The sequence below is a fragment of the Melanostigma gelatinosum genome, assembly GCF_949748355.1.
Source record: "Melanostigma gelatinosum genome assembly, chromosome: 23".
NCBI lineage: Eukaryota > Metazoa > Chordata > Actinopteri > Perciformes > Zoarcidae > Melanostigma > Melanostigma gelatinosum.
The window spans coordinates 10,026,149-10,049,423 of record NC_136656.1 but is presented as its reverse complement, the minus strand read 5'-3'; the positions used below and the strand labels follow the sequence as shown (position 1 = coordinate 10,049,423).

Genomic DNA, 23,275 nt, shown 5'->3' with positions numbered 1-23,275 from the left:
AAACTCAGCTTTCCATCAGCTTTTTCATCTGCGTGAGAGGAAACTGTCAACCAAGCCTGATAGAAAGCATGCTTTGAGACCGCTTCATGGTTGAGCGTTCAAGATGTTAGTTTAGTATGAGCGTCCTGTTTGCTCAACCGAGCCCTACCATGGGTTCTGAAAGCCTAAACCAATGGCACATCGAACTGTACAAAAGCCGGAGACGAGCAGTGTGGTAAGATGTTCTCAACTAAACCTCAACATCAATGATTCCAAAGATACATTTAATAAGGTTTTGCCATAAACCGTTTTAAACAAATCATAGCAGCATGACATAATGCCACCACTCACTTCAACTGACAAGCACATGATCATTCTAAGCTGAGCTGACAATATGGGAAAGACTCTTAATGTGGGCGTTTGCTACAGCGAAAGCTCAAGGTAAACACCGTAGAACAGTCTGGCCCCCGAATGGAATCCAGTTAAGATAAAAGGACGAGAGCGAGCGCGCTGGATACATCTTCCTTTTGTCTTTCTGTCTAAACGCTCTCATAAAGCTGCGGATGTGTGAATTGCGGTGGGAGTCGAGTTTCGGAAATCTTCCGTCAATGAAAGCGCTTGAAGTTCAAACAGTGCTCTGTCTTCATAAAAAAGTCAGAGCGAGTGAATATATGCGTGCCTCTCTCCCATTTATACCACGACAGCCGTAGTACATCATTGGAATCACGCGAAGGAACGGGAGTCAGGCGCTTAAACACCTCCTGACACGATGGTTCTGTAATGGGCCGAGGAGATTGTCTCGCTCATTTAAAGGAAAGTTGCCGAGAGAGAGAACGAGTGAATCAGCGAAGAGGAATGTAATATGCGAGTGGATCCTCTGGAGCTGTCGGCAGCTCCTGCATGATGTGATTATGAGTCAGAGAGCACAGAATAGTGCGTTCACGATTATCTAAACACTTAAAGGCAGAATTCATTCTTGAGATATGATCCCTCTGAATCCCTCCTGTATCTGCCAGCCGGCCTTTCAACACAAAGTTCAGCTCAGTTGCTAGTTTTTTTCGCTTTTCTTACACACAAACATAATCCGTGTTGTTGTTTTACAGCAGCTCTTCTACTCTACAAGAAGCCAAACCAGTGTTCATTTTCACAAAATATGTTTCTTCGTGGGTTATGCATTTATTTTCCCTTGGTTTTATATATTGCCTTTTACGACTCTCCTATCTACTTCCTTCCCTTTTTTCTCTTTGAGGTGTCGGGGCCCAATCGGACACACCACCAGGTGTTATTCCCTCACACACGGCATTACAATACTGTTTTCACAGGATGAGTGGTTACTCCCCTTGTGGAGCGTATACTTCGTGAGGGAAATTATCGGAGTGCCTCTTTGATAAGACAACGTTGTCATATTTTACCGTCCCGTCAGTGTAACGTGTGAATATCAGACCGTTTGTTTCCCTCCCCCGACGTTCCCACGCACACTAGTTGCCAGCCATGCTCTCGCACGGTATTGATTCAGGTTGTGAAACAGGAATGCGACGACCATGATGCTGCAGTGGGAAGGTTCAGCTCTAGCACACACTGTCCCACAAGGACAGCTTGTAATACCTTTTAAACAGCTCCTCATAAATCACTCAACGGCCATAGGAGGATTAACTACCGTGCCTCTCTTGATAGGAAGTCCCTATACAATACACCGTTAGTACAAATGATCAGAGATAGGGAACATTACACTCTGCTGGGCTTGAATCACTTCCCCGAAGTGAATCGCTCAGGGAGAGGACCATGCGAGTATTGAACACAGTTACCCCTATGCAAGAATGACACTTCACAGTTGGCTAATTTATCTGATGGTAATGCGACAGATTCCTAATCGTGTGTGTGTGTGTGTGTGTGTGTGTGTGTGTGTGCGCCCCGCCGTTGTGCAATCAGTGGTTCACAGAACCGTTGCATGTTTTAAGGAACATGAGCTGTTTCCTGGTACGGCACAAGCAGTGGACACGAAACACGCCAAGCCTGAGCAGCGCGGGTAGCAACGGCAAAATCAACCAATCCAGAGCGATGAACTGGAATCGCAGAGACATAAACATTGATCCGACGAGATGAACTGTCTGATGCATCAGGGCCATACTTGCACACTTAAGCAAAAATTCTGATAACTGCAGTGTGTGTGTGTGTGTGTGTGTGTGTGTGTGTGTGCAACTCGATGATTTATATTATAGATGTTCATCATTTTTATTTATCATGGGCTGTCCTTCATTGGCTCAAGAGATAGAAGTTTTATAGAACTTTATTTTTCCACCAGGGGAGATTTGGATGAAGTAAAAAGTCTGTCAATATGAGAGCATTTAGTGTTTATTATTATTGAGTTCTGTATAAAGTGTACTCTTACCTACCATACCGACAGAAGATGTTACAGGCGTATATATTCCCACAGCACCTTTTCCAGGTTTTCTTTCTTCAAACATTACACGGGATGTTGAATTCATTGCAAGTGTGGGCATTGCGTAACGGGCTTGTTGCCGTCTTTCGGCCCGATTTATTTCAGCTCATCTTCGTGACAGATTGTCGGCTGCCTATCTGCCCGGTGCTCCTTGCCTCATGTTCCGATATTTGGGGCCAGCTGTTCACAAATTATTCGAGCAAATTCTGCTGAATTCCTTGTTCAGCATCACGTTTTTGATATCTCGCATGCTGTAGTACGAATATGTTTAACATCAGATAGGATTGCTTGGAGGCATTTCTGCTCCAAATCAGTGGTTTAAGAGATGCTGACGCAGACTGAAATCTAAATGGGGGGGGGGGGGGGGAGGAAATCCAGACCAGGGCATTCCTGCGCCTCCCAGAGTAGGGAGCAAGCAATTGCGCTTAGTATTCTCTCTGTGTCCAACTGTACGGGTGCACAGCAAATGAAATTTAATGATGACAGTGTTGGATCAGCAGAAAATCACTGGAGGCTTCCATATTTCTGGCTGATATGATAAACGGGTATGAGATCCGCTGATCTACTCCCCCAAGAAAGGGAAATAAGAGATTGCTGTCTGGTTTTTTTTCGCCTCTCCCACTGAAAGATTTCTTCGATTTTATAGTGACTTCAGAATGAAATGATGAAAGTACTAGAATGAACAATGAATGTGCAAGTGTCATCAGACATTTCGTGTGTGTGTGTGGGGGGGGGGGGGGGTGTAACGCGATGAGATTGAAATATTCGTTTTGAAGTCTAAAATTTAGATCAAAGTTTGGAAGATGGATGAGACGGCTAATAATATACTGCTACCTGTGTGTGTGTGTGTGTGTGTGTGTGTGTGTGTGTGTGTGTGTGTGTGTGTGTGTGTGTGTGTGTGTGTGTGTGTGTGTGTGTGTGTGTGTGTGTGTGTGTGTGTGTGTGTGTGTGTGTGTGTGTGTGTGTGTGTGTGTGTGTAGGGGCTACCTTTGATGTGGCCCTGCGCTTCCTGTCGGAGTGTCCATGGAAGAGACTCCAGGAGCTGAGAGCTTTGATACCAAACGTCCCTTTCCAGATGCTGCTGCGTGGGGCCAACGCTGTGGGCTACACCAACTACCCTGACAACGCCGTCTTTAAGTGAGTCACTCGTACGCGCACATTTCATACTTCCATTTTTTCTAAAATCGTAATTCAGTTGTCAAACATATCGGATGTTTAAGGGGCTTTCAGGCATAATACCGAGAGTCTTATCATGAATGTGTACAACTGATTTTGTATTTGCTTCCAAATCCATACATTCTGTCCACTAGAACTGAACACGCTGACACACACAAGGCAGGGCTGTGAATGTAGGTCACTGCACACAGTAGGTTCATCTGCATTGTCTATGCATGCGTTGAACACTATGTACGCTGAGTGTAGTGTTTAGTATGTAGAATACAGTCAACTTCATCATTTATTAATCATTTATTCATTTTATTAGAACATTTACCATTGAGATTCAAAACCAATTTTTTCAAAGAACAAACGAGACTTAAAACAACACCACAAAAAAAAATGTCTGTGTTGAAAACATGGAATTTTTGTAAAACAGCAATTTGCATAACATTGTCTTGAAGGCAGCTTCTGCAAATGGTTTACTCTCCCGCACGCACCTGTATTACGATGGCAGTCTAGCAGCATGTTACTTTTACATAAGCACAATAACACAAAATCATATTTCTCGCCATTGTTTTAGGGTGATAATGTCATGAAATATGATGACAGACATTCAAAGCTTCATTCGAAAACCACAATAGAAGCATTTCATGTAAAAAAACATGACATTTGATGAAGCCCTGATGTCAATAATGTAGATATTGGTTCCTCACTATAACTGCTGTCCGAAGGTAATATGTGGAATTGTTGTTTTGATGAGGTGATTTGGCAAAATGCATTGAAAGAGCTGGATGTGTACATCATTATCGGTTACATGATCATAAAAGTGATTGTTGTTGTCTCGTGATGCGATGAAAGTCCATATGTGCTGGACACCGTGTGGTGTCCAGTGGATGTTCTGAACAGCAGCTACCCACAAACCACACAAGTGACACACACACATTCAGTCAGGTCAATTCGGTGGACGTTTTCCTGTTGCCTCTTGCCATGCTCGGTGAGTTCCCCACACACACACACACACACACACACACACACACACGTACACACATCATTGATACAGATGTGCACTAGAAATGTCTTTAGGGCCATAAATACCCTGCTGCCTACACACATGCATACACACGCCTTTAAAAGTTTTCCAGATGAATTCACAAGTTACCTCGATGATGTGGATGGCTCGTGTATACAAAAGCACGCACACACACGCACACACCTGCATGCAGTTCCACGGACACACACACACACACACACACATGCACAGTGCAATTCCCCTCACCTCAGATAAATTAGGAGTGGCTTTCTGACGAATGCAGCTGTCCCCTTCTCCCTTCTTCCCATTGAATCACGCACACAGACCTCCCCAATCCTCCCTGTTTTGTTGCTCCCCCTCTCCTATCATATAGTCATGATTTATCCCCACTCTTATCACTCCCTTTTCATGCCTCCATTCATCTCACCGCATTACACACTTCCTCCCCTCTTCTTAACTCCCTCTCTCCATCCCGACTGCTCTTCGTCTCCCTCTCCACCCCGCCTCACTCTCGGTGTCCCGGAGGGGGCGCGCCATCGAAAATGCGCACATGAGTGTGATTAATAGCTTTGATCTGCTGGCCCAGCTCTCTCTCTCTCTCTCTCCCTCCTCCCTCCTCCCCGTCATTCTCTCACCCTCGACGTCTTCAGTGCAGCAAGAACCCCGCTGCCAAGTGGCCCACGTGTCTTCATCAACTAAATCAAATCAAAGTGTCATTTAATGTATTTGTATTGATTTAAAGTGCATGTCACAGGGTCACAGTGCAGTATCCTCTGCAGCAAGGGGATGTACAACTTTATAATGTCTGAAATGGCTGGTCGATCGCGAGCTAGATCTTCTTCCCACTGAATTTGACGGAAAAACAACTTTCTGATAAACATGATTCACATAATGATTACATCAGCTCTGAGTCAGATATGTTGGACAGCACAGTGTTTCTGATTTGGTGCCAAACAGCGTCCATTAGAGAGCACTCACATTGTAGTGCTAAATAAACACCGGACACGCAGACGTTTGACTGGTAATCCTCTCGTGGCACAACATTAAGTGTGTCTGTTTATTTGCAAAAACAAAAGCTCTGTGTGCGTAAATATTGTATTCACAGTAACACGGCTACAGTAAGCACTCGCCCCAGTTATGAAAAACCCGATGAAGATACAGAGGCAATAACAGGAGGGATTTACCACGAGCAGCTTGGACAATGAGGCGGGTGTACATTCATGTGGGCTCCTGCAGGCTGTGTTAGCTCACTTTTCATGGAAATAGCGAAGATGTTGTATTAACGCAGGTACAGCGATATTCATGAGTGGCGATACGGAGGTGGAGATAAACAGCTTATCCCAATCCCGGATATGCACTATTATGTGGGATACACTGTGCATAGAGAGAGAGAGAGGTCTCAGCAGCCTCTATTCTATTTCTGACTCTGATTTGAGGGTGGAGTTTTATGTACACGACTGTGGGCTTTTGGCTCATATCGTGTTGCCCTCCTTCCACCCCTCCAGGTTCTGCGAGGTGGCCAAGGAGAACGGCATGGACATCTTCCGCGTGTTCGATTCCCTGAACTACCTGCCAAACATGCTGCTGGGCATGGAGGCTGCCGGAGCAGCAGGTGGCGTAGTGGAGGCTGCCATCTCGTACACGGGCGACGTCTCCGACCCAATGAGGCAGAAGTACTCTCTGGACTACTACGTGAAGCTGGCAGACGAGCTCGTCAAAGCCGGAACCCACATCCTCTGCATCAAGGTTAGGAAGTAGAGCGAGGAGCTCATGTTTTTAGTGTGTGCTCTCAGAGTTGTTTACTGCTACGAGTTCTACAAAAACAAAAAAGCCACTTTTTCTCCCTCCCTATGATAATCTGAAGAGTCTGGCACTTATTGTGTGCTTCTGAAATCCCTGCCCATCTGCCACCAGAATAACATACAACCAGCTGGAAGCGATCTTTGCAAGTGTTTTTTTTATGATCAGGCTTGTATACGCAGTCCTCTACACATGTATGTCATCATAATCAGGGCCTGCACTGACAGACTGTTTACACTCTAATGCAGCACACGTACACTTTCTTGTTTGCGGTCAGTTTAATCTAACCGGCAGGTAAGACATTTAAATTGACTCATGAAATTCCTGACGCGATGGCGGTTATTTAATGGCGTAAGCGAGCTGCAGTGTGGCCACTTGTTCTGCAACAACTACCATTACTACTTCTTTTTCTGTTTCAACTGTCACTTTTGGTGCTGCTACTACTAAAATGCCAGAATGCCACTGGCGTTCTAACAATCAACTCCACCAATGTATTATGAAGAAAATCCCTTTCACACAAAGCACATAAATGCATTTTAATGAATAAAAACCCCTCTGGTTTTAACTGTTGAACAAGGAGAGAGGTTATTTATATATTACATTATTACATTAATATGCACTTGCACCTCTATATATAGATATATATATATATAGATATATATAGATATAAAACACTTTCCCTGATCTGTGTTAGAAGTAGGTCCCAGGTTTCTGTGTACGTGTCCATTTGTCCCATCTATTGTGTGTATGGCCCTTCATAGGAGGCAGTTTCTGAGAGGGCTGTGAACCACTCAGACTAGGTCTGGTCGTTCCCCCGTGTCGAGTGCCTCAGTATGACCCTCTTAGCTGAGGTGAGAGCAACCTTTAAGCTTTCTTCCCGCCTATTCTCTCGTGTCCTTTTAGGCTATTCACGAAGCATAGAGCAAAGGGGTAAGACCAACACCAATATGCAAGCTTTTTTTTCCCACGACACCCTGCCAATAAGGCTGCGCTAGGACAATTGAGGGAACATATGGACACAATCACCTTGTTCCAGCAGAGGTTTGAATGGCTCAGTGCTGCCCTTTTCATTCTCACAGGTCTCCAGTAGAGTATTTTAAATTGAATAAATTCAGACCTGGCATTGCTCATTGGATGAACACCGCTAAAAGTGTTTTGTGTGTTGCTCCCATTGAAACAACGTGTATGCTTGAGCCTCTTATCTAAATGAATAGACTGATAATACTCACATTGAATTAATTTCTTTATTCATGCATGGCAGGATATTTTCAGACGTGAAATGATAAACTCCCGCTCTGCTAAAGTGTGAACCATCACACACAGCAGTGGCAATCTCATAAAAGGCCTGCACAGCTAATGAGGTTAACATTTAAAAGAGGAAATGAGCATGAATTATAACTTCATGGAGTGCAATGATCACCAGAGGGAGCGCAACTAAACATCTCAGCTCCCTCTGTGAATTTTCTGTTAATATCATTTAAGCTTTATTTTTATAATCGTCCTCAAACAAGCGTGTCTCTTTAAAACCTCCGTGTCATTATTTAGCTCCGAGTTATCATTTCCCAGGATATATTAGGTTGTTTTTGTTTTGTAGAATTGATTAAACATATTAAACGGCTTCAATTAACACCAGAAGGTGGCAGTTTTATCTTCAGACGTCTGCTTTTTATCAGCAAAGACACAATGATTTTTGGTGTTGCGTTTGTGAACATGTTCCTTTCTGCTTCCATTGTTTTAGAGCCGTTTATACTCGTCCGTTTCCACCAGATTATGGGCGCTCCGTGGTCTGTTCCAGCTTTCACGAGAAGCCTCAGGCTTGTGCTGTGTGCACTCTCTCTAGACTAAGACAGGTGGTTGAAATCAATCTTGTTCAACTAAGTCCAGGACTCCATATCCAAAACTGAGATCTGTTACAGAAAGCCACTTAAAAACAGGATGAAGACATCTGGCGAAGGGTCTACTCCTGGGTTAGTTTAAATGATGGGAAAGAGAAAATACCCAACGTATGAATGGGAACCTCTAGCATATGTGTGTAACAAACCATGTCACACATCCCATTGCATTTTTCCTTCAATCCTTTTCCCCCCTGCCCCGTTGTGTCTCCCTCTCAAATCTCTCTGTATTGCCAGGATATGGCCGGCCTGCTGAAGCCACAGGCCAGCAGGCTTCTGATTGGCTCTCTGAGAGACCGTTTCCCGGATGTACCCATCCACGTGCACACACACGACACAGCTGGAGCCGGTGTGGCCTCCATGCTGGCGTGTGCTGAGGCTGGAGCCGACGTAGTGGACGTGGCGGTGAGTTACTCAGCATCAACATAGACGATTTTCTACCACTTGCTGCAGTTTGCATTGTGAAATGTGGCGAGACAAAGACGGAACAACTCCCACTGCGTTCACTGACGCATGCTGCCGGCATTGGGAGCTGCATTCAAACAATTGGCTGCTATTTGCAGTTCTGGGCCGTTCTGCTGTTCATTTCTTTGTAGCATTTTATGAAAGAAACAACTGAGCGTGGATCAGACACTAAAAAAACATATTTGTGTATCAGCCCCATTCGCTGTCTTTTTACTCTGTCAAGGAATGAAATGTTTATGCTTAATAAATATATTATTACCATTAAAGGAAGATATCCAACACCTAAAGGGTTTTGGAGGTAAAATCATGTCTTTTTTGATGGGAAATTGATGTTTTCATGCATTCTTCCTATTAATCATCATCAACCATGTATATAGCATTGATCCACCAAGCCGTGCACCCACATAGCACACTGTTACAACGATCAAGCCTCTTAGTCAAACAGTATTCATATTGAATATCACTCTCTAGGTCGACTCTATGTCCGGGATGACCTCTCAGCCCAGCATGGGAGCCATGGTGGCCTGCACCAAGGGGACCAATCTTGACACCGGTAAGCACCGCGTTCACCAACCTGCCGGCACCAACAGTATCACACGGTCCCACAGGAGAAAGGGTTTGTATATTATACATCTGAACGCTATGAAATGGTATTTCTCTCGCCTCGTTAGTTCATTTTAGTAGAATTGTAAAGAGCCGGTTAGAACGACTTGTTGGAATAAACACCTTCATATATCCTCTGTGAAAGTAAAGGAAGAATCAATATGTAAGTTTATCAATTGGCACAACACCGCGCGCTGCTTTTTATTGCCGTGTCGAACTGTTAATGAGACAGAACGTCTCTTAGATCACACGGTTCGCTCAGAGGAGAGTTCTTAGTGTCTTTCTGAGACTCTCCTGCTTCATGTTAAAGGGGGAAAGAAAATCAATCATCAAATCAATAAATGGCAGAGCGCATCACTAATTATGGCCCTCAGTCAGAAAGCCCGGCGTCTTCTGCTCAGTGATAATGTACGCAGCCAATTATGAGAGGAAGATGGAAGCTGAAGGGAGACGTGGGCACTAAAACCTGATGCTCCGTTAAACAAAACAAAGAAATATTGGTTGTAACCATGAATAATGTGGTCTTATGTTCATCATAGCATGCTCAAAAACATTTAGACTAATGAGCGGTTCTTCATGGAGCATTTTGGGGGCTTTTTCCCAAGACATCCATGACACGGTTGTTGATTATTCATTTGCTTCCCCGACCCACGTCCTGCCAGCTTCTATCAGAGATCTTTCCTTCGCACTCCGGCCCTCCACAGCTTTATTCTACCTTCTTAGGAGGTCTGCAGAGAAGTGGCAGATGGATTTATCATATGTTCATCCCCCTTTGGGTTTGCTGTGGTCCAGTGTGTTCTGCTCAATGTAATCTTCCCGATCCGTCTCTCTCACCTGTGATAGCCGGCCGGGCTCAGCGACCTCGGCCTCCCACAGCAATGGCTGCGAAATATATTAAAGCAGCAAGATGAGAAACCCGCTGTTAGAAATGAAAGGAACATGAAACAGGCTAAAGGAATTAAAACTGATGTGTGGTTTGCCACATAGTTATGTAGAGTAATGCTTTTGGGAAAACCGACTCGGCTCTACTAACTAGATCTGATGGCTCATTTCCATTACGCGGGAATAGCAACCTGCTAATTCTGTACGCGCTACATTCAAACTACACAGCTAATGCACAGTCTACGGCTGTAGTGCAGGACACTGTCTGCATTATAAGCGGTTTAGTACCATCTAAATGCAGATGTATGCCTCCTTGTGTTCAGACAGTTTCCTGCCTCTGGCCATCAGAGAGACATTATTTCTCATCAGCTCGGTTTTTCATTATCATGTTGTCTTGAGAGAACACTCCTCACTAAAGCCTGTCGATGATTGGTTGTGTCCCATGGTAAAATATTTATGGGAAACCAATTCCCAAATTCTCTTTACACCCTCTGCGTGTTTATTCACGCGTTGTCATAGAAACCACGTCACACAGTCTGGAGTGGTTTCTGCTGGTCCTGTAATAAATGGGGAAACTGGTATCCGTCGTCATCGGACCTCAGAATATTGAAACGGTTTAAATAGTAACTTTAATTCCAGGCCGATGTGATGCAATGGGGTCAGAAGTGTCTGCTGTTGCACCACCTGTAACCACACCCACCAGTGATGTCATAGTGTCCCGACACACCCTGGAGTTTACTTCTACATCACTGCAGCCAACACGTCCTCACGTCCAACATAGTGCAGCTTGGGTTAGTTGATGGTCTCTCACGGCGTCCTTCAAAGTGAATTGTTTTCTTTTCGAGGCTCATTGCTAAATACTGCTGCAGAAACAATCATACAGGGGGAGGATGTGTCACGGAAGAGCAAGATAATTCTGTAATAAGCCACAAAGCAACACAAGAAGAAGGCCAAATGTGTGAGCTGTGCTTTGAAAGGAAAAGGACTTCACGTCTTCACGTTTAACCCTTCGGTGATCGCAGCAGCTGCACGTCCGTTCTCTCAAGCTGGCAAATATTGTTCTGGGCCATTTCTGAAATAACTATGAAGCATCAAAAGTATCCGAGGGAGAGGAACTCTCTCATCACTTTAAACACTGTCCAAGTTAGTGACGGAATATCAATTCGTGTGCCTGCAGTTCCCGGGGAGAAAAAAACATCAGAGAGAGAGAGAAAGACGAGGTCATTACTCAAGAGCAAGAGGTTTTCAAGTTTGTCAGTTTATTCATGGAATTTCAATTTCACTCACTTGAGACTGAAATCGGGAGGATGTCTCCAACACACACACCCACCCCCACACACGTGTGCATACTTATAGTGTGTCCTGATGTGGCCTTGGTACATGTATTATGCATACACATGCCGACAAACTCCTTCCAAATTCTTTTCCACCTTTACCTTTTGTGCTCGTCTGTTCCTTTCATCTCTGCCTCTCTTTTTGCTCCCCCCCCTCCACCTCCATCTTTCTATCGCACTACTTCTGCAATCAAGCAGAGCACTTGGATACTTCCATACCTTCCTTAGTCTGACCTTAGTCTGTTTACTGCACCCCCCCCCTCCCCACTTTCTCCCATCTCTGTTACAAAGCAGTAATCAGTGCTGTGCACAGTTTGCTCTGCCTTTTCCTATCACCCCCGCTTCTCTCACATTGTCTCCCCAGCCTCCTCCCTCTTCCCTCCCTCTCACTCGTTGACAAAGCCATTAACAGCACTTTACATGCCTATTTCACTCCCTCACTCTCTGCTCTTTCCCTTCCACTCCCCCAGCGTCTCCACAATACCCCTTTGTCCCGAAGAAACGGCGCTTCTCCCGTTAAGTCGTTTGTCATTAAGCTGTCACTTTATTTATTCAGTCAGACACGGTGTGCGTGCACACACACACACACTCGTGCACATTCAACAACACTCATGCTGTTGAATGATGACACACATATAACTGGTCCTTGTGTTTATTTGAGACGACATCGTGCGTGGATTTTTATTGATGTGGACTTTTCCGCTGCCACAACGATGTAGCAGTGTGAGACGCAGCGGTCATCAGGCTGTACACGGAACACGCAAAGCATGGATATTACTATACGTAGGCGCCAAGCACTGACCCCAGACGGCGGAGCAGGCGAGCCAGCGCATTAAGCTTCTTGTTCGCCTCCCTCATCGCTCTCTTTCTTCACCTGTCTGCGTTCAATTTTCCCGTCTTTTCTCCACGAGTTCTCCCGTGCTCATCTGTCTTCATCTATTCGTCTTGGTTAGCTCTCATCGTCTCAGCAAACAGTGTGTGTGTGTGTGTTTGTGTGTGTGTGGGGCTGTCTTTCTACATCTGTCTGTGTAAACAATGCACGTATGAAGCTTACGAACGCACATATGTGTGTGTCTCTGTTCTGCAGTAGTGAGTTTGTGCTGCTAATGGGTTGTATATTGATGGCACTTTGTCACGGCCAAGCAGCCATATGTGTCTGCATGTGCACCTTGGTGTGGTCTGTGGTGTGTGTATATATACGCACACATGGTAAAGTGGTGGCGTGATTGATGTAACCTGCAGCCCAGAAAGAAACAATGCCGTATTTCCCTCCAGCGTGATTTAGCAAATGTCAAAATCCACAGCGTTTGTAGCTGTGCTTCATATTTATAGAATACAGGGTGAAATACACCTTTTCATCCCAGAAGGCAAGTTAGGTCATCACAATAGCAGAAAACGAAGAAGATAAAACACAATATTGTTGTGCTCGCTTAATTCTGTTGAGTTTTCCGGTTGGTTGAGAAAGATGCTCCTGCCATCAATCCTCGCCGAAGCACTTTCCTGATCATTGACGATTCAACTTCTCTTTCTGCTTTTGGCTTGTGGACATCTTTTCAGGCAGCTGCCGCCGCACCAAAAGGCCCGGATTTCAAACTGCACTGTAGAATACATTTACGATCAGGATCTGAAAGAGTAATTTTTCCACTGTGGCCGGTCACTGAACATGTCTGTCTGCCACCCACTCAGTTTTTTGTCTGCCACTTCTGAAGTCTATGGTAGCAGACGGGACAAATGTGGAACACATCATGTAAGCTTAATACCAGACTCATTTTCATTTAGAAATTGCTTTCTTCATATAAGGAAAACATATCTGCCATGTAGGCCGGTGACCTGGGAGTTTTACCTGCCACAGCACATATCACACAAATATCAATACGACAATCTAAATACACTCAGCAGCAAGAAAGAGTCCTGCATTCAAAATGTTACCTCAGTAAAAGTACATCAGCATGCACTGCAGTAATATGGCCCCTGTGACTGATATCTAAAATCGTTCTTACGGTAATATCTCATCGTCTAATTACAGTCACAGTTATTGTTGCTGTGCGCTGTGGGCCAATGCATCACAGAGATATGTGGTGGTGGAATGTCTCTTTAATGAAACTGCCAACAACTTGCAGGTATCTGAAATATGACAAGGGGCCTAAACTAAAGTCCAAATCTTTAGCAATATATTGTATTTTATAATAATTGTTCTTTATGCCATAAAATAGATATACTTGATTAAAATGGATATATTTCAATCTTGTAGTTAAGTAGAGTACTTTAGTAAACTTAAGTAACTTTCCAGCACTGAGAAAGATTTTGCTCTGTTATGCTTTTAAGTACCGTTTTTTAGCGTAAGCTAGCACTTTCACGTTTTCTTGAGAAAATGCTGCATTTCCCAGTTAACATTTAAAAAAAGAGCGTTGAAGGAATAGTTTCACTTTTTGGTAGCTTCGCCTTTTTGTCTTCTCGTTGTGCCTTAGATTAGAAGATCAATACCAGTCTAATATCTGTCCGTTCAGTATGAAGCTGGAGCGAGGAGCCAGTTAGCTTAGCTTAGCATAAAGGGCCCCACAATGTCTGAGTATTCCTTTAATGACTGTGAATCCTTTTTATGCCATGGTAGAGTTACATTTTCTGAAGAATACACCATTTTAACAATTTCACACTATGAAGAAAATGTGTATCTGTAAATCCACCTAAAAAAACGACAATTTGCCCGCTGGCTTCACTCTGCCAAGGTATCATATCAGGCCGAATGTGTACTATGTCATGTTGCATTGAGGTATTTCCAGCACAGCCTCAGTAGAGTTTATCTGTCAGTTACTGGAGCAGAAAGCTACTGTACGTCTTCTTTTAAAGAATTTTCATTTTACCCTCATATTTACCAATCCATCACCAAAGAATCCCACATTAGCGTTTTGTTTCACAAGTCAGTGACAGTGGCTGTCAGCTGAGAGAACCTACTCACTGCTGCGACGACATATTGTACATGCGTATATTCTTACATATTGTATTGGTAAAGGAAGTGGAGTAGAAGGTGGTCAGCTGGTACTGGTGAAACTTCACCGGAGCTGATATTTGAATCAGTGGATGCTGTCACGTTCGACATCACTTCCCCTTGTAAATTGAGGCTTTACTTTCACAATGGACACAGAAATGAAAGCTCCAGAATTGGTTCACAAACAGGGAAGGAAATGGACCTAATTACTGCCTGGCTTCGGCAGGCAGCTGAATTTGAAGAGCAACAACATGCACATTAGTTTCACATTAATATCACACTCGCTCCAGTTCCCCGCCAAGATCACAGTGGAAACACAAACACTTTTTTGGACTCGTGGAAATTCAAGCTTGTCACACTGTTGTTGTGGATGTAAGGGAGCTGAGTTTGTCTCATTAACGCAGCTGATTTAGTTGTCCTCATTAGCCAACAACTCAGTGTGCTGCCATCTCTGTCATGGCATTGAAACAGATTTGTCCTTTCAAGGTAATGCGCTTTAGCATGGCTGCAGCAGAATGTCATAAATATGAGCAACAGATATTTTAGTTGTTTTTAGGATCACAAAATATCACAAGGATTTAATGAGCGCCAAAGGCAAGATGAAAATGCGCTCTTACAGGCTAATAAGTGAGCTTTAAAGCTTTTCCGGCCTGGAACCCATTTTAAGTCCCACCTTTATACTGACTTAATGCAACTTTTAGGAGTCTTCAAAAAGTGAGCTCCTGGCAGATTATAAATGTCTCTGCCGGCATTTTGGTTTCTCTTGCTGACTGGTTTGAGAAATAGGACCGTGGTACTACAGCATAAAAATGAGGTGTAGCACCTGTTCTCGTGAACAAAGTGCTGTATGTTTAAAAAAAACTCTGACAAGTTTCACATCATGTTTATATTTCCATACATCAAAATCAACAGCATAAACCTGCTGTCACAATTTCTTTGTTTTGAGACACATAAATCGTGGACAATACAGCATATAATTAAAATCCCCACATAATCTACCTCTCCATATCCCATGCTTTACATTTCTATAAAGACACACAAATATGACCAAAATGTACTTGCATTAGTTGCTAAATTGTTGTCTTCAGACGAATAACGAGCTCAATTCTCATGAATAGAAGATGTGCGTGGTGGCCATTGATTTGATGTTCAATGTTGCTCCGCTTCAGGCATTGCTCTGGAGAAGGTGTTCGACTACAGCGAGTATTGGGAAGTAGCCAGAGGCCTGTACGCTCCATTCGACTGCACTGCCACCATGAAATCTGGCAACGCTGATGTCTATGAGAACGAGATACCGGGAGGACAGTACACCAACCTTCACTTCCAGGTACAGTGACGCTCTTTGCCACGTGTTAGGTCCTTCGGGATGAAAGCGTCTGCGCACCCTCTATTCTAATTTGACTGTTTCATCGATGGACTGTTGACAAAAAATAATATGGTTCAATCCTATTTTTCCTGTGTACAGTCTTGTATTTTTTTAAACAAGTAATATTCTGGAGAAAAATACTTCTTTTCCCTTACTTCTGACATGAGTAACATGTTTTATATTTGGTTGTTCAAAGCCACTGCAGATGTCAGCAGTGTGACTAATAACCGAGGAATTGCAGTCATCAGAGGCACTGTTTCAGAAACGGACGAAAAATGTAGCGTGAACAACTTATTTTGGTGTTTGTTAATTCTGTGTCGTGCGTTCAGTACAAATAGACTCAACAGCGTCTGCACTGTGCAGAGTCACACTCTGAAATGTGTCACGGACTATTTGAAAGTGACTGAATTCACAGCGCTGTGTTCCCACTGGAAGAACAGCGATGATGGATGTGCTGTGTACCAAATTACAGTCTTCAGTGGTTTATCATGCTGGCCCATAACTGTAGCCTTAAATCACAGGTTTTACTCAAAATACCTCGACTTTTTCCTTTAATGGAGTTATAGAAACATTATGTTGTAATTTACACCGTTATTTCTTTCACTGTGGCTGATTGCAGGCTCACAGCATGGGACTCGGAAACAAGTTCAAGCTGGTGAAGAAGGCCTATGTTGAAGCCAACAAACTACTCGGGGACCTCATCAAGGTGAGGCATGAAGACAGAGCTCCTTTTCTTTCATTTTCTGAAGTGTATCCAGGTCTGCACATTCGTCAGTCCGTGGTACCAGTCTTCACTGGCGATAGGAACCACAGACTGCAGTGCGACGACGTATCCAGCACGGATTTGATATCCATTAGCATCCCTCACGCGGACTGTTTCTGCCGAGCTGGCCCTCTTTCGTTGCTTGGCTGAGTCAAACGATCCCAGATTAAGGTTCGGTACATCCACCGTTCTGTGCAGTCTGGATTCACTTTCAGCCTCACTGTCTGTTTGGCCTTCCCTGGCTTCCTCAACTTCTGTGGGTGATTTCTTATCTACCCGTCGTTTCATAGTTTTTCCCTTTCGTTCGACATCTTTACAGTAAGCTGGCAAATTGTACATCATTTCATTCAGCGCTGATACTGAGTTGTATTCTTTGTATTGCCCTGCTCTATGTACATTTGTGTAGAACCTCCAGTCAGCGTCGGAAATACACGAGGGCAAAAATGCCCCTAAGAAATATAATTTTGCCCCCGATATCACGAGGAGAGGGGCAAACAATGCCCCCGAACTTTCTAAACGAATAAAAAAACGGAGCGCTTCTTAATCAGACCTGTGACTGCGAGACTCAGCAGACACTTGCATGTTAGTGCAACTATATCCTGAAATCCACGGTAAACTCATTCAAGCGGCGCAGATCGGGAGCGAGTGAAGAACTTTGAAAGTTAACGGAAAGATTAACGTGAGACAACATCCGGTTTATTCAGACGAAACATCCGGTTTTGAGAATAAGATGCCAACAAAGTATACATATTGCATAATGGAAATTAGATTAAATTAATTATATTCACATTAAGTATAAAACATGCTGCCTGCATCTTGTGTGTTAAAGGGAAAATACACCTAAATTGTGCGCAAAGTGTCTTTATTCTTTGATTTGAGGGTTGCTAATGAATAATACCTGACTGACGGTCAATTAAGATATTTTACTCAACAAAAAACTGAACTGAATTTGGACCTTCAACTGGCACATTTTTTTTTATTTTGAAGGTGCTATAAAAATGTTTTTCTTAAAATTCCACACAATGACTAATGCATATGTTCAGGACAAAAATGGGTAATATCACAATATTTGAGGTGCTACAAAAATATCTTTCTCAATAATTCCATACAATGACTGATGTATACGTAATCAAGGCATCGTTGACTTAATAATTGTTAATAGTTGTTTAAAAAATGTAATAATAACAATAAATAACCACAAATAAATAAATAATAAAATTGAATATGATTGTCTGATTTATGTTTGTTTTTTGTTAAAAAAAATCTAAGAAAATACTTTGAATCTGTAGACTACTGCCTAATAGTCTTATTGCCATTTGATGACAATTGCTCATATACTGTAAGCCTAAATAAGTATATTTATTATTTTGAACAAAGGTTAAATGTTATTTCACAAGTTTCAAAAAGTGCCCCCAATTTTTTGAAAATGCCCCTGGAGTTCAGTCAGTGGGGGCAAAAATTGCCCCCAAAAAACGATGTAAATTTCCTACCCTGCCTCCAGTGGACTAGTTCTGGGCTGATTTCCTGAAGGGCACTTTAATCCCAGTCGTGGAGAGGGAGCTCGATTGCCAATCTTGCAGTCAGCAGTTTCATTCTCAGCCCAAATTCACCTCTATCCTGCTTCTTTGTTTTTCATTATCTTTCATTAATTCCCATGTTCTTCTCCCTTCATTATTTACCACCACAGCTGAGTAATAGATTCATCCCTCCTTCACCGTGTTTACACTCACTCTGTAATTATTTGGTTACCTAGTTTGCTCTTTCTTTCTCAAGCCGCACTTCTTTTCCACCTTTCTCTTTCTCATTCCACTGCTACTTTACACACATCTGTTCCCCAGACATTTCTCTTATTTTGCTCTCTGTGGATTGGGATTGTCTATTACTCTACCTCCTCCTCTCTCTCTCTTTCTCTTTTTTAAATTCTTTCTGTCTCTTTCTCACATTCTCCTTCTCTGGTCCCCTCTCCCCTTATTTTCTTTGCCCCTCTCAGTTTTCCTCATCAATTCCTGTCCCCAAACTCTATTAATTCAGTTCAGCTCACTCGGTGGGCTTCGCTGCACAAGGCAATATGTTGGCTTAATGTGCCTCCGGGTCCTGCTATGCTCTGTGTTGTATCCTTTTAGCTCGAGAATGGCCGCGTCTCGAAAAGGGAGAAGGGGGCGTGCTTGTCAGATAGAGATATAAAGTAGACGGACCGCTCGCTGCGCAGGTGCTAAGCAGAGCAAGGTATATACATTGACCGAAGCTCAGGGCTGTGGGTGAAGGACACTGCATTGCTGAGCAGCTTGTGCAAATTCAAGAAAACATTGAAAAGTCTCTCTGGTAAAGGAACTTTTGAAAATTATAAGAGAACTACTGATACACAGCTGAGTGGTGAGCTGCACGACCTCAAATCTGACCAACTCTTTTTCAGATGATACTCGTAATAATTCATCTCTTCTAATCCTGAAGGGACTTGTTTATTTTATACGCACAGAACACTCTTTTGATAGAATGCATCTCTCCGACGCTCCTGAACACGTCATCGGTGACGTAACCTATAGGTCAGTGAGCGCTTCGGGTCTTTCGACACCAGACGCCCTCCCATTCAGCCGTGTTTGATCAGACCACGACTTGTGTTCAGGGGGCATTAGTTCCTCCCCATGGACCTCCTCTCCTGATCCACATCCACCTCGAGGCTCTCACCGCTGCCCTCTGTGATGTTCTTGATGGCTATCTCTCCTTCCCGTGATGCCCAGTGCAGTCAATTAATCCACAAAACCTCTGCAGCTCAATGGCCACACGCTTTGCCTTGCAGCCCTGCTTGCGGCAGTCTATATATATATTTATGTGTGTGTATACTATTTTAGTGCCGCGAGCAATGATTATTTTACCTATTTTATTATCGGTTTCAATCTCAGGTAGTCTACAGATTCTTTTTTTTATCACCGTTGGGTCTATAAAATGTCAGCAATAGTGAAAAATATCTGTCGCAAGCCGCTGATGATATCTTTAAAGGAACAGTTCGACATTTTGGGTTGTTTTCCTTAGACAGGGGCCAGCTAGCTGTTCAGTCTGTATCATTTATTCAGTCTTCATGCTAAGCTAAGCTAACTGGCTGCAGCTTTATGTTGCGCGGATAGATATGAGAGTTGAAGCCATTTTCTCAAAATGGTGCACAATTATTTGAAATGTCTTGTTTTGTCTCACCAGCAGCTCAAAATCCAAAGATATTCAATCCATCTTCATTGAAGACTGAGAAAACAAGAACATATTCACATTTGAGGAGCTGGAAATTAATCTAAATGTTCCATTCAATTTTCTACTGCTAATTGGATTCATCCCTATTTATTTGGACATAATGAACTCATGTCTAATTGTGTTCAGTCATAAGACCTGAAACGGTCCTGGGCATGCATTCAGCTGGAGCTGAAGTTCATCTGACTGTCCGATGCCTCGTCCTCTGCATTTATCTCGTGCTCCTTTGTTCTGTTTTCCTCCCCTTTTCTCTCTCGCCAAGTTTCATCCGTCGCAAAATGCTCTTCAATACAAGGAGGACAAGTTGTATTTGTGTGTATATTCCGTCTCTCTCCGTTCCCTAACCCACTCGGTCACTTTCCGTTTGCCATTACAGACACGTATTCACTCACCTCCAGAGTCCTGAAACACGCGCACAGTGCAGTGTCTCTTACTTGGAGGTGGAGCACCTCCTTGTCTTGCCTGTGGGGCTGCAGATGTCCATTCCTCTTGTCTGTTCGCCTCTTTCTGTCCTCCCCCCTCGGTTCATTCCTTTCTTTCTCATTCTCTCTTACTCTTCCCGTCTTTCTCTTAATCACCCTGTCTGCTTTCTCTCCCTGCTCTCCCTCTCCACTTTCATGTCATCTCATCTCCTCCTTCATCTCTCCTCCTTCATCGCTCCCCCCCACCCACCATCCATTCATCCCTCGTTTCGATTAGACTTCCTTCATGTATCCCTAATCTTCTATCCTTTCTCCCCCTCCCCCCTCCCTGAGCCTCTTGTTATCGCTCCTCTCTCCTGTCTCTTCCTCTCCTGACAGGTACCATTCTTCACTCGGCTCCCGGCTTTGCTGGCTGGCGTTACAGTGTGTGTTCATGTGTGTGTTTTATTGTGTTTGCCTTCTCTCACACACACTCGCACAGATGCACACGCACACTGCTCCAGGTGATATAATCCTTTTGTCCATTAGGGGAGTTCAGGTTTTGGATAGAGTTGCATTTCAAAACAAATTCAAGCAAAGTACACAGACTGATGTCACACACAGGCATACAAGCACACACAGAAACACTGGCATGCTGACACACACACACACACACACACTCCACTCTACCAGATTTCTGCTGCAAGGAGTGTGGAGTCATGCAGGACCACTTAGCTAAAGCTGAACATGAGTGAAAGTGAGAAAGACGGACAGAAGGCAAAGGGAGTGTAGTGTGAGAGAGCGAAGGAGCATGGCGGTAGTAAGAATAGAAAGAGCCGCTCAAAGGAGATGGAGCAGGACGAGTGTGATAATATGAGCCTGTCTGAGGAACTACGTAAGGTCACACATGAGTTTAAGTGGTGGTGGGACAGACATGGAAGGATCTGAGTGATGAGTGCCGTTGCATGCTGAGGGGAACAAGCAACATCACCGAATATAAAAAGGTTTTAGATGCTTCTGTCATGTGAATTATGTCATATCAGTAAAGCGGAGTTGAAAAGAGACATTTTGGTAATTTGCTCAGTATCTTAGTCATCTTCAAAGATTTGTTTGAGAATCGGATAGTGACACTGGGTAGTTTAATGCTATTGTTCAGAGATTCAAAAGCTTTGGATATTCTACCAGATTGAAAAATATCTGTCCAGTAAATATGATTGGAGATGATTTTACACTGTAGCTATACAGCAGTACGGATGATATCAAGTCAGTGCAAACTGAAACGTGTCAACAACCACAGGATGGATTGGTACAGATATCCAGGGTGCCTTGTACACCAGCCTGAATGACTTTGATGACCAAGTGCCTCTTTCATTTCCTCCCACCAGCGAGTCTTCTCAGTCAAATATCTCTATCTATGGATTGGCACAAACTTTGGTACAGAAACTCATGTTCCCCAGAGGATGGTCCCTACTCACTTTTGGGTTTTTTCCTCTGGTGCCATTATCAGGTCAAAATGTCAAGTTGTACATTACTTTAATTTATGACCAAATATCTGCAAAACATTTCCCAGCTAAGCTTTACTTTGTGTCACTTTAAAGAGATGAAAACACTGATATTGGATCTGTACAGATACGACAGGTCGTTAAATACATGTAACTAGTTTAATATTGTAAGTATTGTGTTTCTCACATCTCACCCTACGCATATGAAATCTAACAAGTTATGTTCGATTACTTTTCTGCCTACATCCTCTTCACGCAAACAAACAACCTAACACACCCAACCCGATGAGAAGGCGTATAAATAGAACTTCATTTCTGCACGTCGTTATTAAACAATGTAGGCTTTTTACTTCCAAATTGAAGTTTTACTCGTATGCCATTGGGTGAGAGCAGGCTGAACGCAACCCAGAAGGATATAGGTTGCCAAAGACCTTTATTCTGACACCAACCTCCGAGCCAATTGTTGCTCTTCACCGTGACCCCTAAAGATCAGATGGGATTTGGTTTCGTCCAAGCTGATGAAAACACAGCAAATTAAGCCGTTTTTATTTGTGCTGCACCAAAATGTCCAAGCATTGCTGTCGGAGAGAGAAAAAGGCATCTACGCCTCGCATTTCAAAAGCTGAACTTGAACGTGTAATTACATGGTTGACGGTGTGACGAGGTGTGAACTTGTGACAGAATGACACAATCGGTGTCGTTAGCCTGCGAGGGCTCAGCAGTGAAGAGTCTGAGCTCAGCGGCACACAGGAACAGAGGAAATCTGATTTTCTAACCCCGTGCGACCAGGATGTGATTTACCTCGCTCCTCGTCTAGAAATATAGAAAAGCTCACTCATCATGTGCAGCGCACACATTGTGGGAAATGAGATTTCCTCTTCTTGTGTGTGAGGCACCCACAGAAAGTTGGTGGTGGGGGATTCATCAACTGAGATTGATAATGAGAGTATATATATTACCGTGGATCAAGGAGAAAAATAAATATTTGTCAGAGGGGACGGAAGATAAGAGAGATGGTCACAGGATAGAGGTGATTCATGAGGACTCAGCATTTTGGCTGTTAGTGTGAAGACAGAAGATAGTTACACAAATTAGAGTGGGATGGAGTAAGAAGGATGGTTCATGGAGACGGGGAATAAAGAGAGGAGTAACAATTTCTAAACTTGGCATCAAAAAAAAAAATCCTCTGGAGACAGAGGAAGCGATGGAGAACAGGAGAATGGCTAAAGGCAGACCAGGAATGCACAGTCATGCTGCTTTCTTGTGTTGAAGACAGATTTTGAGTGACTCAGCAGTGAGCTTTTGTTCCACCTGTGTAGCAAGTTAATGGGCTCTCCGGGGATTCTAACAGCCCGTTCAAATCCCTTAAGCTTTTCTGTAAACAGTCATTCTGTTAAAGCAATGGATCATTATCGCCTCTTTCCACAAACCCAATCA

The 23,275-nt window shown here is 43.5% G+C and overlaps 1 protein-coding gene across 1 annotated transcript in view; it reads left to right on the top strand.

Annotated features, from left to right (window-relative positions):
- Positions 1-23,275, top strand: part of pcxb (pyruvate carboxylase b) — a 219,902-nt gene that overhangs the window by 180,547 nt on the left and 16,080 nt on the right. Inside the window, exons 16-21 of the mRNA XM_079295523.1 lie at positions 3,400-3,556; positions 6,113-6,353; positions 8,537-8,704; positions 9,236-9,317; positions 15,739-15,896; positions 16,555-16,641. Coding sequence (XP_079151649.1) covers positions 3,400-3,556; positions 6,113-6,353; positions 8,537-8,704; positions 9,236-9,317; positions 15,739-15,896; positions 16,555-16,641 — 893 coding nt within the window. The remainder of the gene's footprint in view (positions 1-3,399; positions 3,557-6,112; positions 6,354-8,536; positions 8,705-9,235; positions 9,318-15,738; positions 15,897-16,554; positions 16,642-23,275) is intronic.